Source organism: Cynara cardunculus (genome assembly GCF_001531365.2).
Source record: "Cynara cardunculus var. scolymus isolate 2C chromosome LG 10, CcrdV1, whole genome shotgun sequence".
Taxonomy (NCBI): domain Eukaryota; kingdom Viridiplantae; phylum Streptophyta; class Magnoliopsida; order Asterales; family Asteraceae; genus Cynara; species Cynara cardunculus.
In genome coordinates, this window is record NC_037537.1 from 20816981 (window position 1) to 20837288 (window position 20308).

Here is a 20308-nt window from a genome sequence, read left to right on the forward strand (position 1 = left end):
TTTTTCACTTATTTTACTTTTGAAGAGATATTTAATCATTTAGAAAATAGTTGTATTGTTCGTTTATATTATATTAAACCTAAAAAATACAATATATTATATAAAAACTCTCCCCATCCCCTAAATTTCATGGTAAACCTCCACTCCTCCCCTTTATTTCCAAGGTAAGCCTCCACCCCTTCCCTCTACTTCCTCTTGATTTCCAGGTGAACTCCCACCCCTTCCTGTTTGTGTTTGCCGATGAACCACCACCAAACCTGTCCAACCTTAGTCCCAAAACACCATCTCCAAGCAATAGAAAACCTAGTACAAACGAAAAAGAGCACCTCATGGGAATAAACTCCGCATAGAACGGACCACACAACCATCATTGATACACATAGACAACCTACACAAAGATGAACCCTCTGCCTTGATGCTTCTTCACTAAACACCTCCAATCTCCCATACATCGTTCACATATTTAATTGGGTCTTGAGTTGCAGTTATTCAGTTAGAGAAAATAATCGAGATATGGGGTAGTGGTTATGACAGCTTGTGTTATGTGTTAGGCTGTGACGGTGTAAGGAGAACGATATGGGCGAGTTTTGGGAGGCGGGGGTGGTATTTTTACTTCTTCACCCTCATTGAGGGTGATGGCGTTTGGAGAGGGTCGTTAGAAACAAATTCAGGCCGACAAGGGGAAAGTCAGTCTGGAGTGGATCAGTGGGCTAAGTAAAAGACAAGAAAGGGTAAAAAGACGAAGGTGATCTCATTTAACGAACAATTTCTAACAAAGCTAACCAGAGGGACCACTTTCATAGCAAATTACAGATTGTAGTCACCGTTAATTATACTTATTGAAGTTCAAGGACTTTGTTTATAGTTTTGTGTAAACCATAGGTACCAAAATTGTAGTTTACTCAAAAAATTCTATTGGTTCCAAAAAGAGAGAGCCACGTGGCATGTTGGTGAAATCCTGTACATGAATTCATACATGGGTTCAAAAAATTCAAAACTTAAATCCAAAATTCATTTCCCGCTTAACTTCAAACCTTCAACAAAACCAAAAAACCAAGATCTGCCGTCACCTCAATACTCAAATCCTCAACAACCAACTTGATTGCAATCTACAATGTCATCATCTGCGGTACGCCGGGTAAAAGAAAGCGGCGGCGGTGGCGGCGGAGCTAAGGTCACCACCGTCCCGCCAACAAAAACAACCAGAAGCACAACGCCGGTATCAGAAAGATTCATCTGTCGGGGTGGTGATTCCGTCAATATGTCTACCGGAAAAGAAAACGCTAATAGTAGCAGACCCAGTTCCAGGATTCGGGCGGCGGCGAAGACCCAGAAGCCGATTGTTCCTCCGATGGTGCGTGTCGATAAGGAAATCGGGGAACCGCGTGCCAAGTGGTCGACGAATTGCTCCGCTCAGCCGAGAGGTAGAAGCTCAAGTCCTTCTGAGTTTAATAGGTTTACATCTGATGCACGTAAGACTAGGGTTTCTAGGGTTTCAATTGATCGTAACGAGAGAAGTGTTAGCGCTGGTAGGTCTACTAGGGTTTCTGATAGGGTTGGTCAGCAGAATAAAGGGTCTTTCAGAAATTCTAAATTTAGTCAAGTTGTTGATAATGGAGTTACGAATTCAAAACATTCTGTAGTGGGTTTGGAGAAAAGCAATGAAATTCGTAAAGAATCAAAGCCAAAACCGGTAAACACTCAAAACCCTAGGGTTTCTACGGTTTCACCGAAAAGTGGTAGAGAAAGAGATGTCGTATCACGTCCGGAAACTTCGAACACCCAATGTAGTTCAGATTCTCTTGTGAAAGTTTCAGAAAGTGTTAAATTATTCGAGAGATTCAAATCGAAGTCTTGTGTAGGTTTGAGGTCTAGCAATGGAAGTGAAAATGAGGAAATTGGTGTTCGTTCGAGTTTCAGAGACTCTGGTGGGAAGTTTTCGAGTAGAGGGAGTAGTTTGGATGGTTCAAAAGAAAAGGGGGCAAGTGAAGATAGTATAAGTGGGCGGTCGACTGCTAAATACCCAAGTAAACTCCATGGAAAGCTTGCATTTTTAGAAGAAAAGGTCAAGAGGATAGCGTCGGATATCAAGAGAACGAAAGAGATGTTGGATTTAAACAATCCTGATGCATCAAAGGTGATGCTTTCCGACATTCAAGAAACCGTTGCAGGAATAGAGAAGGCAATGGGTGATGTTGTGAATGGCGAGAAAGATAAGAAGGGTTTAGTTAAGGCAAATGAAACCAATAATCTGCAGGTTAATTCGGCAAAGATTAGTCCAACCAAAGAGTCACGTGATACGAAAAGTTTAGACAAGGGACTGAATACCGATGAACTAGAAGCAAGATTCTTTCCTCACCATAAGCTACTTAGAGATCGAACAACACTAAAAGCACCTTCAGTAAGCCATGAAACCCTGAAAACAGAGGTTTCTATGGCTATTTCTGAAACAAAACCAGAGGTTGTTAAATCATCAACTATGGTTGATGAGAACCCTGCTCAACTTTTGATCTCAGATTCTAAAGTTACAACTAGGGGTGGTCTAGAGTTATGTGAAGTTCTAGAAACTGATAGCACAGTTGATTCAAAGGCGAACGATTCTTCAAAGATTTATGCTGGAAAAGGTAATGTGGAAACTATGCTCATAGCTGATGAAACACTTGAAGATTGTGATGAACAAGAAAATAATGCAGTGATGATATTTGAAGAGGAAATTGATGATAGCTGCAATAATCAGTTGAATGAGATCGGGCACAAGACTTGTACAGGTGGATGGTTTGTGTCGGAGGGCGAGTCAGTTCTGCTTGCTCACGATGATGGTTCGTGCACCTTCTATGATGTTGCTAACTCGGAGGTACTAAATGTTGCTCCAGTTTGTGTCATAATTTACCACATGTAACATCTTCCTTTGATTTATTTTCATATGCTGATGTATCATATCGCTTGTAAACAACTAGACATATGAATAACCAAACCAAAAGAACGGTAAATATCCCACTTGCAGGTAGGGTATAGGGGTAAGGAGGTGGGATGTACGTAGACCTGTTATCTCTGGTTGAAAGGGTAGAGCAGTTGTTTTTCGTGATGAAAAGGTTTAGTTAATCATCGGTAATAACATTGTTAAAGTAGGGACCAAACCAAATCAAATTAAATGATCTCGTATATCCCACTTAAGAGTAGGGTCTAATTGTGGTGGTTGGGATGTGCGTAGACATGTCTTTAGCTCCAAAAGTAGGGTAGCTGTTTCCGTGATGAGAAAGTTTAGTCAACCATTGGTCTATATATTATTATTTCACTTAGCGGTCAGCATAAGATGATAAATGTATTTTTATCTGTAAACACTTGCTACAAAACACTTGGTAAACAACCGTTTTCAGGCGGTGCTTAGTGCTTACCCGGACAAGACCTCTTACTTAGACCACAACCTTAGGGGATGTTTGGTTGGTTTTCTGTTAAGTCTTGAACGGATAAAGCTATTTGTGGAGATTAATCTATTTGTATAGATTGAGAACTTTTTGTTTGGGAGGGTTTTTCATAGAGGAAATAAGCAACATGGCTTTCTGCATAAAGCCCCCCTTAGAAACTTACTCTATAAGCCACTTTTTATATCATTAAGCTACTACCAAAACATCATGTATAGCTGACCAAATAAACTGTGAGTCCCATCAAGCTTCTAACAAACATGCGCTTACCTGGGTAGTTCTTACCCAATTTATGTTGGTAAACGACCATAAGATTTTTTGGAATAATATCATGAACGACTTGATCTATAAGCATCACTGTAGACTGATTTGTGTGAGATTGTGTAATGGTGGTGGTTATTTCAGGAGAAATCAATGTACAAGGCTCCAGCCGAAGTTTCGCCTAATATATGGAGAGATTGTTGGATCCTTCGTGCACCCGGTGCAGATGGTTGTTCTGGAAGATATGTCGTGGCTGCATCTGCTGGAAATGGCATGGATTCGGGCTTTTGTTCATGGGACTTTTACACCAAAGAAGTACGGGCATTTCACATCGAGGATGGAGTTACTAATACACGAACAGCACTCGCTCCTTTACCCAACAACGTTTTGAATAGAAGACACGATTTGTCTAATCTTACCCCAGAAAACCGACAGTGGTGGTATAAACCGTGTGGTCCGCTCATCATTTCGACAGCCACTAATCAGAAAGCTGTTCAGATTTACGACATTCGTGATGGAGAGCATATCATGAAGTGGGAGCTGCAGAATCCGGTGCTAGCAATGGAGAACTCAAGCCCGTTGCAATGGAGAAACAGGGGAAAGGTGGTGGTGGCAGCAGCAGAAGGTGTTTCTTTGTGGGACGTTGGCTCTCTCAGCCCTTTGCCGATACTTACTGCTGCTTCTGGTAAAAAAATTTCAGCCCTTCATGTAAATAACACCGATGCTGAGCTCGGTGGAGGCATTCGCCAAAGGCAAGTCCTCTATCGATTCTTTCATATGGCATTTGTTACATTTGTGCATTTTCATCATCATTTGGATTAAATGCATATTGAATCTATTGACTATTTGCAACACAGAGTGAGTTCATCAGAAGCCGAAGGGAACGACGGTGTTTTCTGCACCCCAGATTCCATCAACGTACTAGATTTTCGCCATCCATCTGGGATCGGTCTCAAGATTCCAAAATATGGCACCAATGTACACTCGGTTTTCTCTCGTGGAGACTCCATCTATCTTGGCTGCAGTGGCTCACCGTCTGCTGCTAGAAAACCGACATCTGCTGCCCAAATCCAACACTTTTCTTTGCGGAAACAGAAGCTTTTGAGCACCTATGCGCTGCCTGAATCCAACGCTCACCCACATTACAAAGCCGTAACACAAGTTTGGGGGAATTCGAATCTAGCCATGGGTGTTTGTGGGCTTGGGTTGTTTGTATTTGATGCTTTGAAGGATGATGGGTTGCGTCTGTTAGGAAGTGATCATGGGAAGGTTCGAGAGACCATTGGACCGGATAACTTATACTGTCCCTCGTTCGACTATCTGGGATCGCGTGCGCTGCTTATATCGAGAGATCGGCCTGCAATTTGGAAGTATATGTCGTAGGTACTACTTTTACTCATGCTTTTTGTGGTTTGTGTAATATATTTGTCACCAAGTGTGTGTTTTTTGCTGGTTTGTGTATTGTTTTTAGATTTCTATATGTAATGTGCAAAACCATGAAATTATTTACTTCTACAAGTTTGAGCTTCTGACTTAGGAGCTGTTTGGTTGATTTTCCGTGAACTTCTGTATGAATAAACCTGACAGTGTGAATTAAAATGTCCGTATGTATGGGTTGGGATGGTTTTGTTCCGGTTTGTTTCATAAATGAAAGTGGTGTTTTTTTTAATTGGGAGCGGTAGGTTTGGAAAACTTGGTTTGGTCATATATAGTATTCAGAGTTTGTCTCGATTTGGTATTGCTATCGCGGCCTGCACCAAAACAGAGCTTGACCCTTAGATGTCCAGTCAACTGCTATGCCTCAAAGCATTTCGAGGAGAACCAGCTAAGTAGATTTCAAAATGGATCAAAATATATTGGATTTTGTGTTTATTAGTAAAAAAAATCTTTATATATCTCTATTACTTCATATTTAATTAAAGGGTTGTTATTCATACCCCTTCTCGTTCTATACCATGTTATTTTTTTTATTAACCTGAATATCCAACTCGTTATGCGAGCCGGCTAATCCCAGGACGACCACCTGCTTTGCAGATAGTCCGGAGTCACCACATTTGAATCTCCGTGACCACAAGGAGATAAAATTAAATAACCATTCAAACAAATACCCTACCTCATTCAAATACTGGGTTGAATAAAATTAATCTTAATTAATTAAAAAACCATAATTAGAATATTAATCCATGGATCATAGAATTCGAACAAATTATATATCAACGAATTTCGAATAATTTATTTTTTACTTAAACTTTTTAATGGGTTAATTAATAAAAAAAAGTGTATGATTCAATTGCTTGTTTCCTATTTCCGGCAGCATTGTAAACGCCGGAGACAATTAGCAACTGGTCGGAAGCATATACTTTAGTTTGTCAGCTGCCGGCAGGCCAATATGATCCATATATACATACACACACACACACACACACATATATATATATATATATATATATCATCCTTAACTGGAAATGGACATGTTTCTTGATCAATACTCCATCAGCCATGAACATCAACGGCCACCATCCCCCCCAATCTAAATGGGTTACCGGGCTCTTTGATTGTGGCGGCGATCCAGCCACATGTAACCAACCACCACCCTCTTCCCCTTACTTGCTCTGTGTGATATTCAAATGATAACATGATCAAGATAAGAAAACATAAGATCAGCCAAATCATATGTAGTCATGGAATATGGCCGACGGAAGGGATGTGCCGGAAACTTGGCCCATGTTCTAAGTTACGGCCAAGATCATAAAAATCACATGATTTTAGTCTAAAATCACATATGATTCGACCATTCTCGTGTTTTTCTTAATTTGTCACAATTGCATCATTCATCATGATTAATGAACGTGGACATTCATTATTCATGATGAATGGAGATAACTGGGACATGTGTCGTGCTCATAACCACAGTCGCCTGAATTACATATGATTTTAGTGTAAAAATCATATACGATTCGATCATTTTATTATTCTCTTATTTGATCATTGTTCTCGTTTCACTGACAAAAAGTGAAATGGTTTTGTTGCAGGTTGCATAACATACTGTCTCCCATGCGTGACGTTTGGTCAGATCGCAGAGATGTTGGACGAGGGTCAAAGCTGTAAGTAGAAAACTAACCAACGCTCCCATCGGATAAAGGAGTAGTAATTTTTACGCTTTAAAGAATCTGTTGTAGATGCTTTAATGGTCTCTACGTGGTTTTATACGCAGCGTGCATGGGCCAAGGCTGCGTCTATTGCGTCTTGATGATGTTTACGTGCCATTGGTTGTACGCATGCTTGTTTCGAGAAAGACTCCGAGCCAAATACGGGTTGCCGGCTGATCCCTGTAACGATTGCTGCGTTCACTTCTGTTGTCATGCGTGTGCTCTTTGTCAAGAACATGCCCAACTCAAACACAGAGGCCTCGATCCATCTAAAGGTTCGTTGGTTCAAAGGACTGTAGCAGGATCTCATATATCCGCTCAACTGATTTTCGCAAGTACAATTTTATTTTGGGGATATTAATGGTGCAACTGCTATTTTGAGCGGTGCTCCGAGACATTAGAAAATATATGGAATATCAACCAAAAAAGCAAAAAAGTCCTTGAAATCAACTAAAAACAGAAAAGTCTCTCTAAATCAATCACAAAAACCCATTTTTTGTTTCTCAAAATCAATTACAAAACTTGAAAAATCACTATAAAAAACCCAGAAACTTAATGGATCACTTTACGAGCCTCTGATCCACCTTAAAGTAGAGATGGCCAAAAACAGGTCGAGATTGGGACCAAATTGGAGCCGGTCCTTGAATTGTTTTTTTTTTTTGATTAACCTGGATATCTAACCCGCTATGCGAGCCGACTAATCCCAGGACGACCATCTGCTTGAATTGCTTTTTGTAACCTCTTATGTCAAAAACCCATGGCCCGATCTATAGACTTCATAACCGGTCCTTAAAACTGGTCCCACCCCTGGTCTTATGCCCGTCCCAGGCCAGGTCCATTTTGGCCACCTTTACCTTGAAGGTGCACATGCTCAGTAAAATTTTTGGGTCCGTCATCGTATCCGAGCCGCTTTACGCGTGTCACGTAATGACTAGTCCCCTAAACGACTATGAATGACATGGAGTCATCACAAATAAACCTCCATAACCACAAGAGTTTTTTTTTTTTTTTTATAAACCTGGATATCCAACCCGCTATGTAAGCCGACTAATCCCAGAACGACCACCTGCTTTGCAGATAACCCGGAGCCACAACATTTGAACCTCCGTAGTCACAAGGGGATTTTTATTACTCATTGGATTTGAACCTGAAACCTCCCGGTACTTTTGACCTTTAAAGCCAAACTCAAACCAATTAAACATCACCCTTGTGGTTACTGATATTTAATTTTGGAACCAATTTGACCGGAAAATGAGCATAATGATGGTGTTTGTGTAATTGCAGGTTGGATAGGGCCACCAAATGCTCCTCCACAGATGCCACCAACAATGGAAAGATGAGTTCGAACTCATTGTGATTTGGGCAAAATATTACATCTAATTACTGTTTTATTGAGATTGTAAGCAAGATTGCATTTCAAGTGGTTCTTGTACGATATTGTTTGAAAATTACGGGTTGACGTCGTTTTCTGTGACAAGAATTCGGATTGTAATCGGTTTGATAAACGCTCATTAATTTTCTACCATCATACGGCTTTAGAAAATGACATAATACTGAGTCAAATATATGTGTTAGGGTTATCATCTTAAAGCATGTCTAACCGTTATTTAGAAATTTGGAGATTTAGAAAAAAATTGTTATCCTCTAAAGTAGGGAAGAAAATGAAAAATAATGGAGAAATCTTCAAATTTAAAAGAACAGAAAGAAAATATATCATAAAACATTTAACAAATACTCTTAAAAGCCATTTTTTATGCATGAAGTACTGTTTATTAATGCATATTACTTAAAACTCAAGATTACAAGTAGATTGTGCGCAAGTACAACTTATTAAAACTCCATATCTAAATTCGTGTAACTAACTGCAGATAAATATAATCAAATACAGGATAAACATCGTATTTTAAATATAAATAATCTAAAATATAATTAAGATAATCATTGAGTTTTAACAGAATACTTAATTATTATCTTTATAAAATGTTATATTATTAAACCAAAAATAAATTATTTCGTTATTAATCTTGAGTTAAATTATAATAAAAAAATTAAAGAAATTACATTAAAAAAATGAGAATTTTTAAATAGTTGATTTGATATTAACATTGATATATATTTTATTCAAAAATTTATGATATCTTCAAATTTATATTTTATTCAAAAATAAAATCATTATTGCTTTAAAAACACATAAAATCGTATTATAACATCGATAAAGACAAATTATAAAATATAACATTAAAATCGAAATGTGTCTCGCTGCATTGCGCGAGTACTCTTCCAATATATCATAAAACATTTAACAAATACTCTTAAAAACCATTTTTTATAAAAGAAGTACGGTTTATTGATGAATATTACATAAAATTTGAGATTACAAGTAAATTGTGTATAAATACAACTTATTAAAGCTCTACATTTGAATTCGTGTAACTAACTGCGGATAAACATAATCAAATAGAGGATAAACATAATCAAATAGAGGATAAAAATCTCATTTTAAAATATAAAAAATCTAAAGTATAATTAGGATGATTATCGAGTTCTAATAAAATACTTAACTATTATCTTTATAATAAAATCATATTATTAAATTAAATATAAATTACTTTGTTATTGAACGTAAATTAAATTATAATTAAAAAAATTGAATTAAAAAAATTGAATTAAAAAATTACACAAAAAATGATTAATTTTAAATAGTTAATTTTGATACTAATATCGATATATTTTTGTCAAAATTTTATAATATCTTCAAATTTATATTTTATTCAAAAATAAAAACATCATTGCTTTTTCAAAATCATATAAGACCATATTATGACATCGACTGAGATAAAAAATAAATTGAAATATTAAAATCAAGATGTATCTCGCTGCATTGCACGAGTACCCTTCTAGTTTATCATAAAACATTTAACAAATACTCTTAAAAACCATTTTTATGCATGAAGTACTGTTTATTGATGCATATTGCTTAAAATTCGAGGTTACAAGTAAATTGTGCATAAATACAACTTATTAAAGCTACATGTTTGAATTTGTATAGCTAACTATAGATAAACACCTTATTTAAATATTAAAAGTCTAAAATATAATTAGGATAATCATTGAGTTATACTTAAAATATAATACTTAACTATTATACTTATAAAAATTATATTATTAAACCAAAAATAAATTACTTTGTTATTAAACCTAAATTAAATTATAATAAAAAATTTGAATTAAAAAAATTACATAAAAAACGAGAATTTTTAAATAGTTAATTTGATACTAATATCGATATATTTTTTTTCTTCAAATTTTTATGAATATAAACATTATCATTTTCTCAAAATCACATAAAACCATATTATATTGATAGAGAAAAAAATAAAACGAAACATTATCTTGATGTATCTCGCTGCATTGTGCGAGTATCCTTTTAGAACACTCTAATGTTTATAATATATAGGGTAGTTGAGGGTAATTATGAATAGAAAATACAAATAAAAATAGTAATAGTAATTAAGGTGCCGTTTACCAAACGCTTACCTGGGTAATCACTTACCAAGTCATTTACTTTACCGGATGAATATGACAACGACTAAAAATCTTACCCAGTAAGAGCGAATGCAAGAATCGAGTATTATCCGGTAACTGGGGGCGATGACTCTTACCATGGTTAACGCTTACCAGGATAAATTGTTGCATACGATGCGTTTTAGTGAATAAAATCTTACTCGACAAGTAAGCGGTAGTGTTGAATTTTACCAATAAGTGCTTACCGGGTAAGTGTTTAGGTAAACGGCCCCTAGTTAATGCAATTTAATAAGTCAATTATCACGATAAAAGATATCTTCAATAGATTCTTTAAAATAAAGAAAATGTAGCTGTTATTCTCTATTTTGTTCCAACAGATTTTCTATATTGTTCTTTAAAATACAGAAAACTCCATGTTTATAGAACGCTCTAAAACTTGATGTGTGGAGAGAAACATTATTTTTTTTATTCATATCAGTCAACGAGATTGAATTATTACTACTTTATATAGATTCTTTTTAAAAAAGTGTATTGTGATGATTAATATATAAAATATTTTAATAATATAATGAATGTTGAAATTACCATAAAGAATTTGTTGAAGTTAACTGTAAATCTTTTTGGAGATTTTGATTTTTAATTCTCTGTTCAGATAAATTATGAAAAATCTGTTGAAATGCTCTGATAAACCATCCAACAAATTACATTTTCCAACGTTCTCATTAAATGGGCCTGTTTAGCCTCCATTAGAGGTAAGGTCACCGAGTACCACATCGGTTAAACTTAGAATTTTTGTTCTGATAGATTCTTTAAAGCCTTTTTCAAAATGGAGAAAAAATAACAGTATTTCCAACAACTTCTCCAAAATGAAGAAAATCGGAATTTTAAGCTGACTTTTGCTCTAACAGCTTCCTCAAAACTATCTCAAAAATGGAGAAAGTATGAGAAAAATGGTTTTTATCTCCAAATATGGAGTTAACCTCAACAAATGATTATCAAGTGAGACCACCAATATAAAACTTTAAAAATAAATATTTAGAGAGAAAAATAATATTTTAATATGAAAATTTTAATATTATATCAATGTTGGATTCTCCAAATTGGAAATCTGCTAGAGATAAATGTAATTTTTTTATAGAGATTTTGACTTTTGCTTCTCTATTTTGAAGAAATTTTGGAGAATATGTTGGAGATACTCTAAAAAGGACAGTGAAATTCTCCAAATTTGGAGAATTTTCCAAAAATGTTACTTATAAAGGAAAAATTATTTTTTATTATTTCAACAGTGAGAATCCTTGAAATTAAATGTATATGAGAGATAAATAATATTTTAATAATATAATTTATATTGTAATCTCGAAAATGGAAAAGCTGTTGGAGATGAACATAAAATTTATCTAGAGATTTTCACTTTTGATTTTCCATTTTGGAGGATTTGTGGGAGATGCTGTTAGAGTCTCACATCAGAAGGGCTTTTGGGCTATTCGGTTCGTTTTCTGTTAAGACCTATACGGATATAGTTGTTCGTATGCTAACAAATAAATTGTTTTTCGGTTGTTATGCTGAATAAACCGTTTGAATGATGAAAATGAGTATTTTTTACACATGGTTTACATTGAACATTATAGATCAAATTTCACGAAACAACAATATTTACAGCAAACTTGTATATCAAACAAGAACAAACAAATCTGCAAATCCTAAATAAAAATAATCGCAAATGATGGAGGAGCATGAACCGAAAGAATCCCTAACCACTACAAGACAATAAAAATAATATAACAACTGAGAACGGGATCCAACGATGATGAGGCAGAGGGTAGGGACGACCGACGATGGTGAGGCAAAGGGCAAGATCTAGACCGAGAACGAGGAAGCCACAGATCCAATCGAGAACGATGAGGCAGAGGGCATGGACGGTCTTCTCGACGGAGATAAAGAAGCAACTAAATAGGTATAGAACTAAAAGGATAATGGTAAACCCACCACTAAAACTTCAATTATGAAATTCATAGTAATAGCGATACATGTCCTACCAAGACATTGCTGGAGATCGCCAGATAACGACGTAATAGACCGTCGAAGAACGAGGCTTGGATTGATGGATAATAGAGAGTGCAGATCGATGGAGATAGAGGACCAGGAGAGCAAACATGATGAAGGAGAGAATTGAGATCGAGAGTATAGATAGACGAAAATGAGAGAAGGCGGGAATTGGTAACCCTAGAAACGTGAAAGGGCAAACTCGGAATAAAGGAATGAATAACTAGCTAAGGCCATATGACTTTACTTTTCTGGCCGACGGATTAAGCCATCGACTGACTTAAAATGACAAAAATGAACAACAACCTATGGCTGACCGAATAAGCCATACAGACTTAACAGCCTATTAAGCCATTACTGAACAACGTCTAACAGAGTTCTACATATTCTTGCTTATTCAATTTAGTAAATGGACCATATTTGTTAAATCCGAAGAAAAATTGGGTAGTTTTGTAAAATTTATAAAGTATAAAGGGCAATATAGCAATTTCATTAAACATTAATTCTTTTTGTTTTTCTTTAGACAAAACGAAAACTTTTTCTGTAATTATCTCCCATGACAAAACCCCTCACCTGGTTCCAAACCCTTGTTCTCTCTCTAACCACGGACATCACCGGCGACACACCACCGGAGCTCTGTTTGCGTCGGAAAATATATCGATTTATCCAATAGTCCTTCCGTAGTCGATCGAAGTACCGAAAGTTAGATGGAAACAATGGATGGACCTGTCACGGAAGTTCGAAGCGAAGGAGAACGCGCTGTTATGGAGGAATTAGGGCAAAATGTTGATGAGATTATCGTCAAGGTTGATGAGGTAGGGTTTGTTGTTGAAATTAAAAGTTAAGTGCTTCCGATTGTATAATTGTCCTGTTGTAGGCTATTATATGCTACTCCATTTTCTTATGTTAGATAAGAATGACGCATGATTGCTAATTGATGACGATCGGTTGCTATTCCGATTGTTGAGGAGAAGAGTTATAAATGCGAAACGGCTTTGTCTTTTTGTGCCTGTTAGTACGTGTTTTCATGATAAGACAAATGAATTATAGTATTGATGCGAAATTGGTGGGTTATCGGACGTCATATGCTTCTCCAGGAAGCGAAATCACGCGATACGTTACTGCAAGCCATGCATAGTGGCATCCAGCAAAAAATGTTAAACTAGAATGTTGAAATATAAGACATTATAACATTAAACTCGAGGAAACCCTAGATTTTAGGTCATGAATGAGTGAATTTAGTGTTTTCTTACTAAGTCATGCTTCTTTCTTTAATCTGTCTATTATGATCATGGTCAACAATAGAGAGTGCTTTATTTTATCCTGGATGGAAGCTGTTAAAGCCTTAATGGTTTCTATGCTAGAAGGTTGAACTATATAACAACCAGATATGCTTTCACAAGACATTGAATTATATCCTGAAAATTTATATGGAATTAGGGAACTTGGTATCTTCATCAGGAGCCATTTACGGTAGATCACATTTTATGGACCCGACTTTCGTGCTTGCGAACATATAATCTTGATGTTTTTATCCATGCTATTGCACTAAAAGTTGGTTGTGAATGGGAGCTCCAGCTTTAATAAACAACGGAGTAGCATACCTGTATATCTGTCCCTGCTTAAAAGGATAGCATGTCAAAATACTTGTTCCAACTCTGGCATTCTGGCGACATGGATGGGGATGATTGGTTTAAATACCTGAGAAAGATACACAAATCTACTTATAGCCAACTATTTTGAGTTGACACCTTGATTCTAAACCATGCACCATTGGCCAATAGTCCAACATCATGTTTCTAGTATTTGTATTGCTAGCAATGCTCATACCAATTACTTCACATGTGAATTATCTTTGATGTTCAACTGGACAGAAGTCAACGAACTTGATCATCTTATATATGGTCTAATATTGGGATAGTACAGATCGATTCTATTATCTACTTTCAGATGATTAATCTTTTGATGCTTGATTTATTCCCTATGTAAGAAGTATATTTCTTTACATTGAATTTTAGTTACCTATTTTTGTTGTGTTCCCTGTTATCGTCTTTTGTTAATCATCTTGCACACATTCGTAACTGATATGCATTTTTTATGGTTCATTGTGGTTTGACATGATCTAAGTTATAACTGACTCACAGCTTGAGCAAAGGTTGAACGAAGTTGATCAGTTCTATTCAAAGACAGGTAAAAAGCAGTCAAACACTTCTAAAGCTAGTTCGGTAATGAAAGACAAAGATAAGGATAAACAAATAACTAGCTTTAAAAGGCGGCAGCAGGATGCATCACGCAGAGAAGCGGCTGCTGCAAAGAGAATGCAAGATCTTATGCGTCAATTTGCTGGATTATTACGTCAGCATATCATATATCCTTTGCATCTTCATGTAGAAGTTGGCCATTTAGACTGAACTGACGTAGTTCAATCATTTATGGTTCATGTTCTCTGTTGGTTATTTATCTGGGCTCAATTGGAAGCATTTTAATGACAAAATTTGAAATGTACTATGTTAAAAAGATTGCTGTCTAACCAGTTTTGCTACATCATACTATATACTGAATAGGTATGGTCTAATTCATCTTCACTATTTAATGGGTCCCATCTATATGATTTTAGAAGAGATGAAGATACGATAGTATGACATGTTTACTATACGTGAGTAGATGTGAAGAGGGGACCTACAATTTGGCGGATGGAGGAAAGTGGTATGATAAATGGAACCTAAATTATGTACGACATCTGTGAAATGTAGCCCTTTTAATGTTACAATATTATGATATCTTCATAGAATTGTTTTTACTTAACTGACCATGTGTTCTTGGTCTTTTTTATATATGTCACTATCAGTTACAGTTTAAAAGTTGATAAACTTAGCCTCTTTCTAATTCCCTAATGTGTTGCAATATTTGAACCTCCTTAACTATCATTCGGTTTACGGGGCACAAATGGGCAGGACCATTTATGCAACCCGTGGACGTTGTAGGGCTTGGTTTGCATGATTACTATGAGGTAATTTTTACTTCTGTTTCAGTTCTCTATGATATCATTTCATGTTGACGTATGCCTTCTCTTTCCCATTTCGATAAAGCTTTTGCATTTTTCCTCACTGATAAAAACGAAAAGGTATTCTTCTAAGGTGCATGTATGTACACTAGTTTATACAACTTTTCTAAGCATCTCCTGTTAATTTACGTCATAATTTAAAAGTGATCCTTCATCTTAATGAGTTTTACTTCCTCTTTTGTATGCGCATTGCTCACCTTTAAGTTGGTGTCCGTTTTTAACCTAGGTTATTGAAAAACCAATGGACTTCAGTACAATTAAGAGCAAAATGGAGGCAAAAGATGGCACTGGGTATAAAAATGTCCGAGAAATATGTGCAGATGTCAGATTAATTTTTAAGAATGCAATGAAGTATAATGACGAGAGAGATGATGTTCATGTGATGGCCAAGACTTTACTGGTAAAATTTGAGGAGAAGTGGCTGCAGCTTTTGCCAAAAGTTGACGAAGAGGTAAAATTAAATTAAACCATTTGTACGACTTCAGCATCTGGCTTCTCTAATATTTAGTTGTGTGGCTCCTTTTAGCAAATAAATAGAGTAAAAGTTGTAATTATTGGAAGGTTGCTTGGTGACTTTCAGAACTTTATACTTGCAGGATGAAAGACGGAAAAAGGAGGAAGCAGAGGCACAACTAGATATGCAGCTTGCTCAGGAGGTTACTCATGCGAAAATGGCCAGAGACTTGAGTTCTGAAGTAGGTTAAAGTTTCAGAGCCATCATCCGAATGGATTCTATTATTATTTTTTTGAGTTCCATTTATATGGTTCTACCAGCATACAATCTTAGGGCTCCTGTCTTTGTTTTTTTTCCTATTGCTTCTAGTAATGGCGTTCTTGATGATACAATATTTTGTTCCTTTTCAGCTTGACGAGGTTGAACTGCATCTTGAAAAACTCAGAGAAGTGGCCCTTCGAAATTGCAGGTTTGTCCTTGTACACATCTTTACAACTTCTAAGCATTCTTCCACTCCATTAAACGTCATTCAACTAGTATTGCATTCGTCAATCTTTTACTTTGGAGCGTTTTGATAATTGTTCATATCTTTATTTGTAATTATATTATCCAAATTTGGGACTTGTGAGGTTCTCGTGTCTTTTACTAAGAGCCCATGGAGTTATTTGCACAGGTTTGCTCAGGTGGATTACGGATTTCGTTAAATCATAACTCTTAGGAACTGAAAAAATTCCATGATTTCTATATCATCAAATTAATTGTAGTAAGATTGCGTCAGTTTCTTCTATGTGGCTTTTATAAATATATTTGGTAAAAAAAAAGGCATAAATCAAGGTGTAATTCACCTTATACTCTTTATGCTTGCCTTTATGTGGACTTAAATCTTTTTGCTTTTCTGATCAACATAGACAGCATTTCAAGCACATTTTTAGACGGTCATGGTTCTTTTTTGAAACGTCATCTCAGGTGGCGTTTCGATCCACTTTTTTTCATTTAGCTAAGCAATATTGTCTTGGCTCTTCTTTGCATATCCCATGCCACAACAATCTGGTGAGTAGTGCAACTTCTTGTATTTCCTTATGAACTTGCAAAGGAATTATGGAAGGTTCTAGCATTTTCATTTGACATAGGTAGTTTAGTAATTACCAATCTTGTCCCATCTCTGACTTGTTTTGTTAACCGTGGGTATCTGGGCCAGCTTGCTTGCACCTCGACTAATCCCAGAGGCCGTGAAGAATGGAAAATCCCCAGTGGTCTTGCTGGACTCGAACTGGTGACCTGTTAGGAGAATCCCCAAAACGTTCAAGCCTTATTGCCAGTTGAGCTAACCATCTCTTTGACTTTTGTTCCACCTATTTTGGTGAGACAGGAAAAATAATTTTTGTCCCACTCAGCTCCAAAACATGACAACAAGTTTTTGTACTGTTCTGTCTCATCCATACCAAACGCACCCTAAACACTTTTTGCTAGGGAAACACACATACATGATTAATGTGTTGATGATATATAGGTTTTTTTTATTATTATTGTGGATTTTGAATGGGGGCATATATTTCAGGAAGATGTCGACGGAAGAGAAGAAGGCGCTGATGACAGTTTTGACCCAATTATCTCCAGAAGATCTGAACAAGGCGTTGCTAATCGTCGCCCAGAATAACCCAAACTTTCAAGCAACGGGTCAAGAGGTTGACCTTGACATCGATGCACAGGTCATAATCAACACACAATCAACTTGTTACATATACGGTGTTGGTTTGATTTCACGAACGTCATCACGTATTTCCTTTTATGATGCAGAGCGAGTCGACATTATGGAAGTTAAAGTTCTTTGTGAAGGAGGTGGTTCAGGGGCAAGGAAAGAGTCCAACAAGCATCACCATGAACAACAACAACAACATGAATCAAAATAAACGCAAAAGAGAAGAAGCAAAGGGTACCCAGAAAAGGAACAAAAAGCCTTGGTAAGAAAAAGTAAGAAAAGGCTTTTTGTTTGTTGGTTAAAACTTAAAAACATCTGTGATTATGTGAATAATAATACACCCCGCCTTATTAACGCCATCATTTTTAACCGACTTTTCGTTTTTTCTTTTAAATTCAAACTTGCCATTGATGCTATGGAGATTGTCATATTGCTAGGGTTTTTAGATTCAGAGTGAGCCATTAGAAATAGGAGGATGGTCAACTTACACACACACGCACATATGTGTGTGTGTCGACTTGAAGTTGTGGGGCGCTGGTTAAGGCTTAAAGAATGTAGTGGAAATTTTATCTTTTCCTGATTTGAATCTAGCCGTTGCCAAAGCTTTTATCTTCATGGCTACCCGAGTGATATGTCAAGGCGTGCTAGCTTTAGGGGTTGTTTAACAGTTGCTGAATAATTTAGTGCAGAATGATTAAGAGGCTTTCATGATATAGTGCAAAATGAAATATAATTGTTTGGTAATTGTTTACAATGAAATCATGACGCTTAATGGTTAAGGGAGGTTTAAGATACAAAATCATTCAGAGAGTTTAGAGACATACTTTTTTTTGACAAAAAAAATTCATCTTCTAATGATTCAGATGTTGTCTCTTAATAAAACTATTAAGAGGTAAACAAACAACCCCTTAGACCGGATACCCAAAAAGAAAACGAACAAGAAAATCAATTTGAACCATTAATACTATAGGTGTTAATAATAATAATAATCCATTTTTAGCAAAAACTAACTCACATTTATAAAGACTTCATCTATTTTTTAAATTTCGTAGTTGTTGATTTCTTTCAATTCCCTTTTGAAGCTTCTATAGACATATCAAGCACAAAACCTTCAAACATGAATCAAATAGAAAACTGTTATATCGGTTTGAGTTCTACAAGACAAAGATTTTCCTGGTCATTCTTTAGAGATTTTAGCTCGAAAAGAATATTCAAGATGTGCGTAAATTTTTAATTAAAAAAAGTTGAAAATTATTGGAAATTGATTATTGTTTTTTACATGATATAAACAAACGAGTTTGGTCCCAAAGTAATATATTTTTTGCTTCGAGTCTTTTTAAAAAAAAGGAAAAAGAAATGCATAGATATGTACGATCAAAACATGTCACCATCATATACCGATGCCAAAGTATGGGTTTCGACTTTCGAAGAAAAATATTACGATTTAAAGTTGTAATAAAATAATAATTATCTTCAAATATAAAACTAATTAATTTAAAATAATTGTTGTAGTAATTCGTTTTGAAATCCAGATCCAAATATGGTTTGTGATTTGAACAGAAACTAATCCCCCACACTTTCCACTCTCAACAAATCATATGGAAGATGATGATATTGAATATGATCACATCGTTAGCCAAAAACAAAGGAGAGATTATAAGCAATTACATCTGTATCCATCGACCAAGCTGCGTTGGATTCACAATTCCAGGTATATGAATCCCTCCTCCATCGCTTTTCACCATCATCAAACTTGTTATCTCTTTGTAACTCTCTTTTCCTTTCCTCCATTTCTCTGTTTCTGCTTCAATCCCACTCTGGTTCTGGTTCTGAACAGTACTCTCGAATTTCTGACCTAACAGTGTTCCTTTCGTCAGAAACTCATAGGCCATGTATCCGGCTAACAGTTTGTGGGATGACATTCCTTTCGAAGTTGGTATCGTGGTGGACGCAGTGACTGTTGTTGCTCGTCCTAGCTTCTGTGGCGGTGGCTGTGGTGAACGTATTGCCGGGAAAACTGATTCCCGATCCTTGCGCTTTAATCGTGACGCGCCAGGGTTCATCATTCCATATGACCGTTGCTCATTCATCTTCTCTACAGCTTTCTCTCCTCCAAATCCAGAAAACGTTTTCCGGTGGAACTGCTAAAACCGTCGACCTCCGAGAAACCAACAAAACCAGAAAAACATATGAAAAATTGGCAAGGGCTAAAACGGTAATTACGTTCAGCGTGAGGGCTAAAATCGTCAATACACAAGAGGAGAGAGAGAGATAGATAGAGAGAGAGAGAGAGGTTGTGAATCAAAATCTAATGAATTTTAGGGTTTCAGAGGAATCTGATAGATCCGGTACGCAAGACGCTGTTTTCAAAGGAAGTGATAAACGTCGGAGACTCCGTCTACGGCGGAGAGAGGAATTAGAAGGAGGCGGTGGTAGGGCGGAGATCGGTGGCGGAGAAACTGCGTGAGATTGAGATTGGGGGTTTTTATAGAGACGAAAGAGAAGCATTTCCATTTGTTAGGCGTAAGCTTATATATTTTGACAGATTTAACAAATAGCCTGAGTTTTGTGTGAAATTACGAGATGGTGCCATTATCGAGGAGCGGTTTTTGGATTTGAAAGGGCATAGAAGTAATTATTGGATAAAGAAAAAGGTAAAGTGTAGGTGAAGACTGAAGAGTTGCGTTTGTA

At 36.2% G+C, this 20308-nt stretch overlaps 3 protein-coding genes across 4 annotated transcripts; all 3 read left to right on the forward strand.

Moving 5' to 3' along the window:
• The first annotated feature begins 1114 nt into the window (after positions 1 to 1114).
• Positions 1115 to 5189, forward strand: LOC112519898 (KIN14B-interacting protein At4g14310). The gene is made up of 4 exons (XM_025128212.1): positions 1115 to 1575; positions 1660 to 2854; positions 3828 to 4435; positions 4541 to 5189. The coding sequence occupies exons 1-4, from the start codon at positions 1115 to 1117 to the stop codon at positions 5064 to 5066; spliced, it is 2790 nt and encodes a 929-aa protein (XP_024983980.1). The 3' UTR covers positions 5067 to 5189.
• A 993-nt stretch (positions 5190 to 6182) lies between these two features.
• On the forward strand, positions 6183 to 8172 carry LOC112518945 (cell number regulator 10-like). The gene is made up of 4 exons (XM_025126751.1): positions 6183 to 6261; positions 6716 to 6787; positions 6898 to 7107; positions 8117 to 8172. The coding sequence occupies exons 1-4, from the start codon at positions 6183 to 6185 to the stop codon at positions 8170 to 8172; spliced, it is 417 nt and encodes a 138-aa protein (XP_024982519.1).
• Positions 8173 to 12932: 4760 nt separating this feature from the next.
• Positions 12933 to 18033, forward strand: LOC112520308 (transcription factor GTE1-like). 2 transcript variants are annotated; one of them, XM_025128643.1, is made up of 9 exons: positions 12933 to 13215; positions 14545 to 14768; positions 15338 to 15410; positions 15691 to 15915; positions 16061 to 16159; positions 16329 to 16387; positions 17117 to 17160; positions 17207 to 17236; positions 17477 to 17590. In XM_025128643.1, the coding sequence occupies exons 1-9, from the start codon at positions 13108 to 13110 to the stop codon at positions 17506 to 17508; spliced, it is 894 nt and encodes a 297-aa protein (XP_024984411.1). In that variant the 5' UTR covers positions 12933 to 13107; the 3' UTR covers positions 17509 to 17590. The 2 variants fall into 2 exon arrangements, with proteins under 2 accessions (XP_024984411.1, XP_024984410.1); XM_025128642.1 differs by lacking the exons at positions 17117 to 17160; positions 17207 to 17236 and adding an exon at positions 17716 to 18033 and having other exon boundaries at positions 17477 to 17627.
• The last annotated feature ends 2275 nt before the right edge of the window (positions 18034 to 20308 follow it).

What these genes read in the sequence shown, in the direction of transcription:
- LOC112519898 (XM_025128212.1), top strand. Translation starts at nt 1,115, where the DNA reads ATGTCATCATCTGCGGTACGCCGGGTAAAAGAAAGCGGCGGCGGTGGC. An exon ending in ATGATGTTGCTAACTCGGAG is followed by an intron (nt 2,855 to 3,827) that starts GTACTAAATGTT and finishes TGGTTATTTCAG; the next exon opens with GAGAAATCAATGTACAAGGC. An exon ending in GGTGGAGGCATTCGCCAAAG is followed by an intron (nt 4,436 to 4,540) that starts GCAAGTCCTCTA and finishes TTTGCAACACAG; the next exon opens with AGTGAGTTCATCAGAAGCCG.
- LOC112518945 (XM_025126751.1), top strand. Translation starts at nt 6,183, where the DNA reads ATGAACATCAACGGCCACCATCCCCCCCAATCTAAATGGGTTACCGGG. An exon ending in TGGCGGCGATCCAGCCACAT is followed by an intron (nt 6,262 to 6,715) that starts GTAACCAACCAC and finishes GTTTTGTTGCAG; the next exon opens with GTTGCATAACATACTGTCTC. An exon ending in AGGCCTCGATCCATCTAAAG is followed by an intron (nt 7,108 to 8,116) that starts GTTCGTTGGTTC and finishes GTGTAATTGCAG; the next exon opens with GTTGGATAGGGCCACCAAAT.
- LOC112520308 (XM_025128642.1), top strand. Translation starts at nt 13,108, where the DNA reads ATGGAAACAATGGATGGACCTGTCACGGAAGTTCGAAGCGAAGGAGAA. An exon ending in TTATTACGTCAGCATATCAT is followed by an intron (nt 14,769 to 15,337) that starts ATATCCTTTGCA and finishes CATTCGGTTTAC; the next exon opens with GGGGCACAAATGGGCAGGAC. An exon ending in GTGGCCCTTCGAAATTGCAG is followed by an intron (nt 16,388 to 17,476) that starts GTTTGTCCTTGT and finishes CATATATTTCAG; the next exon opens with GAAGATGTCGACGGAAGAGA.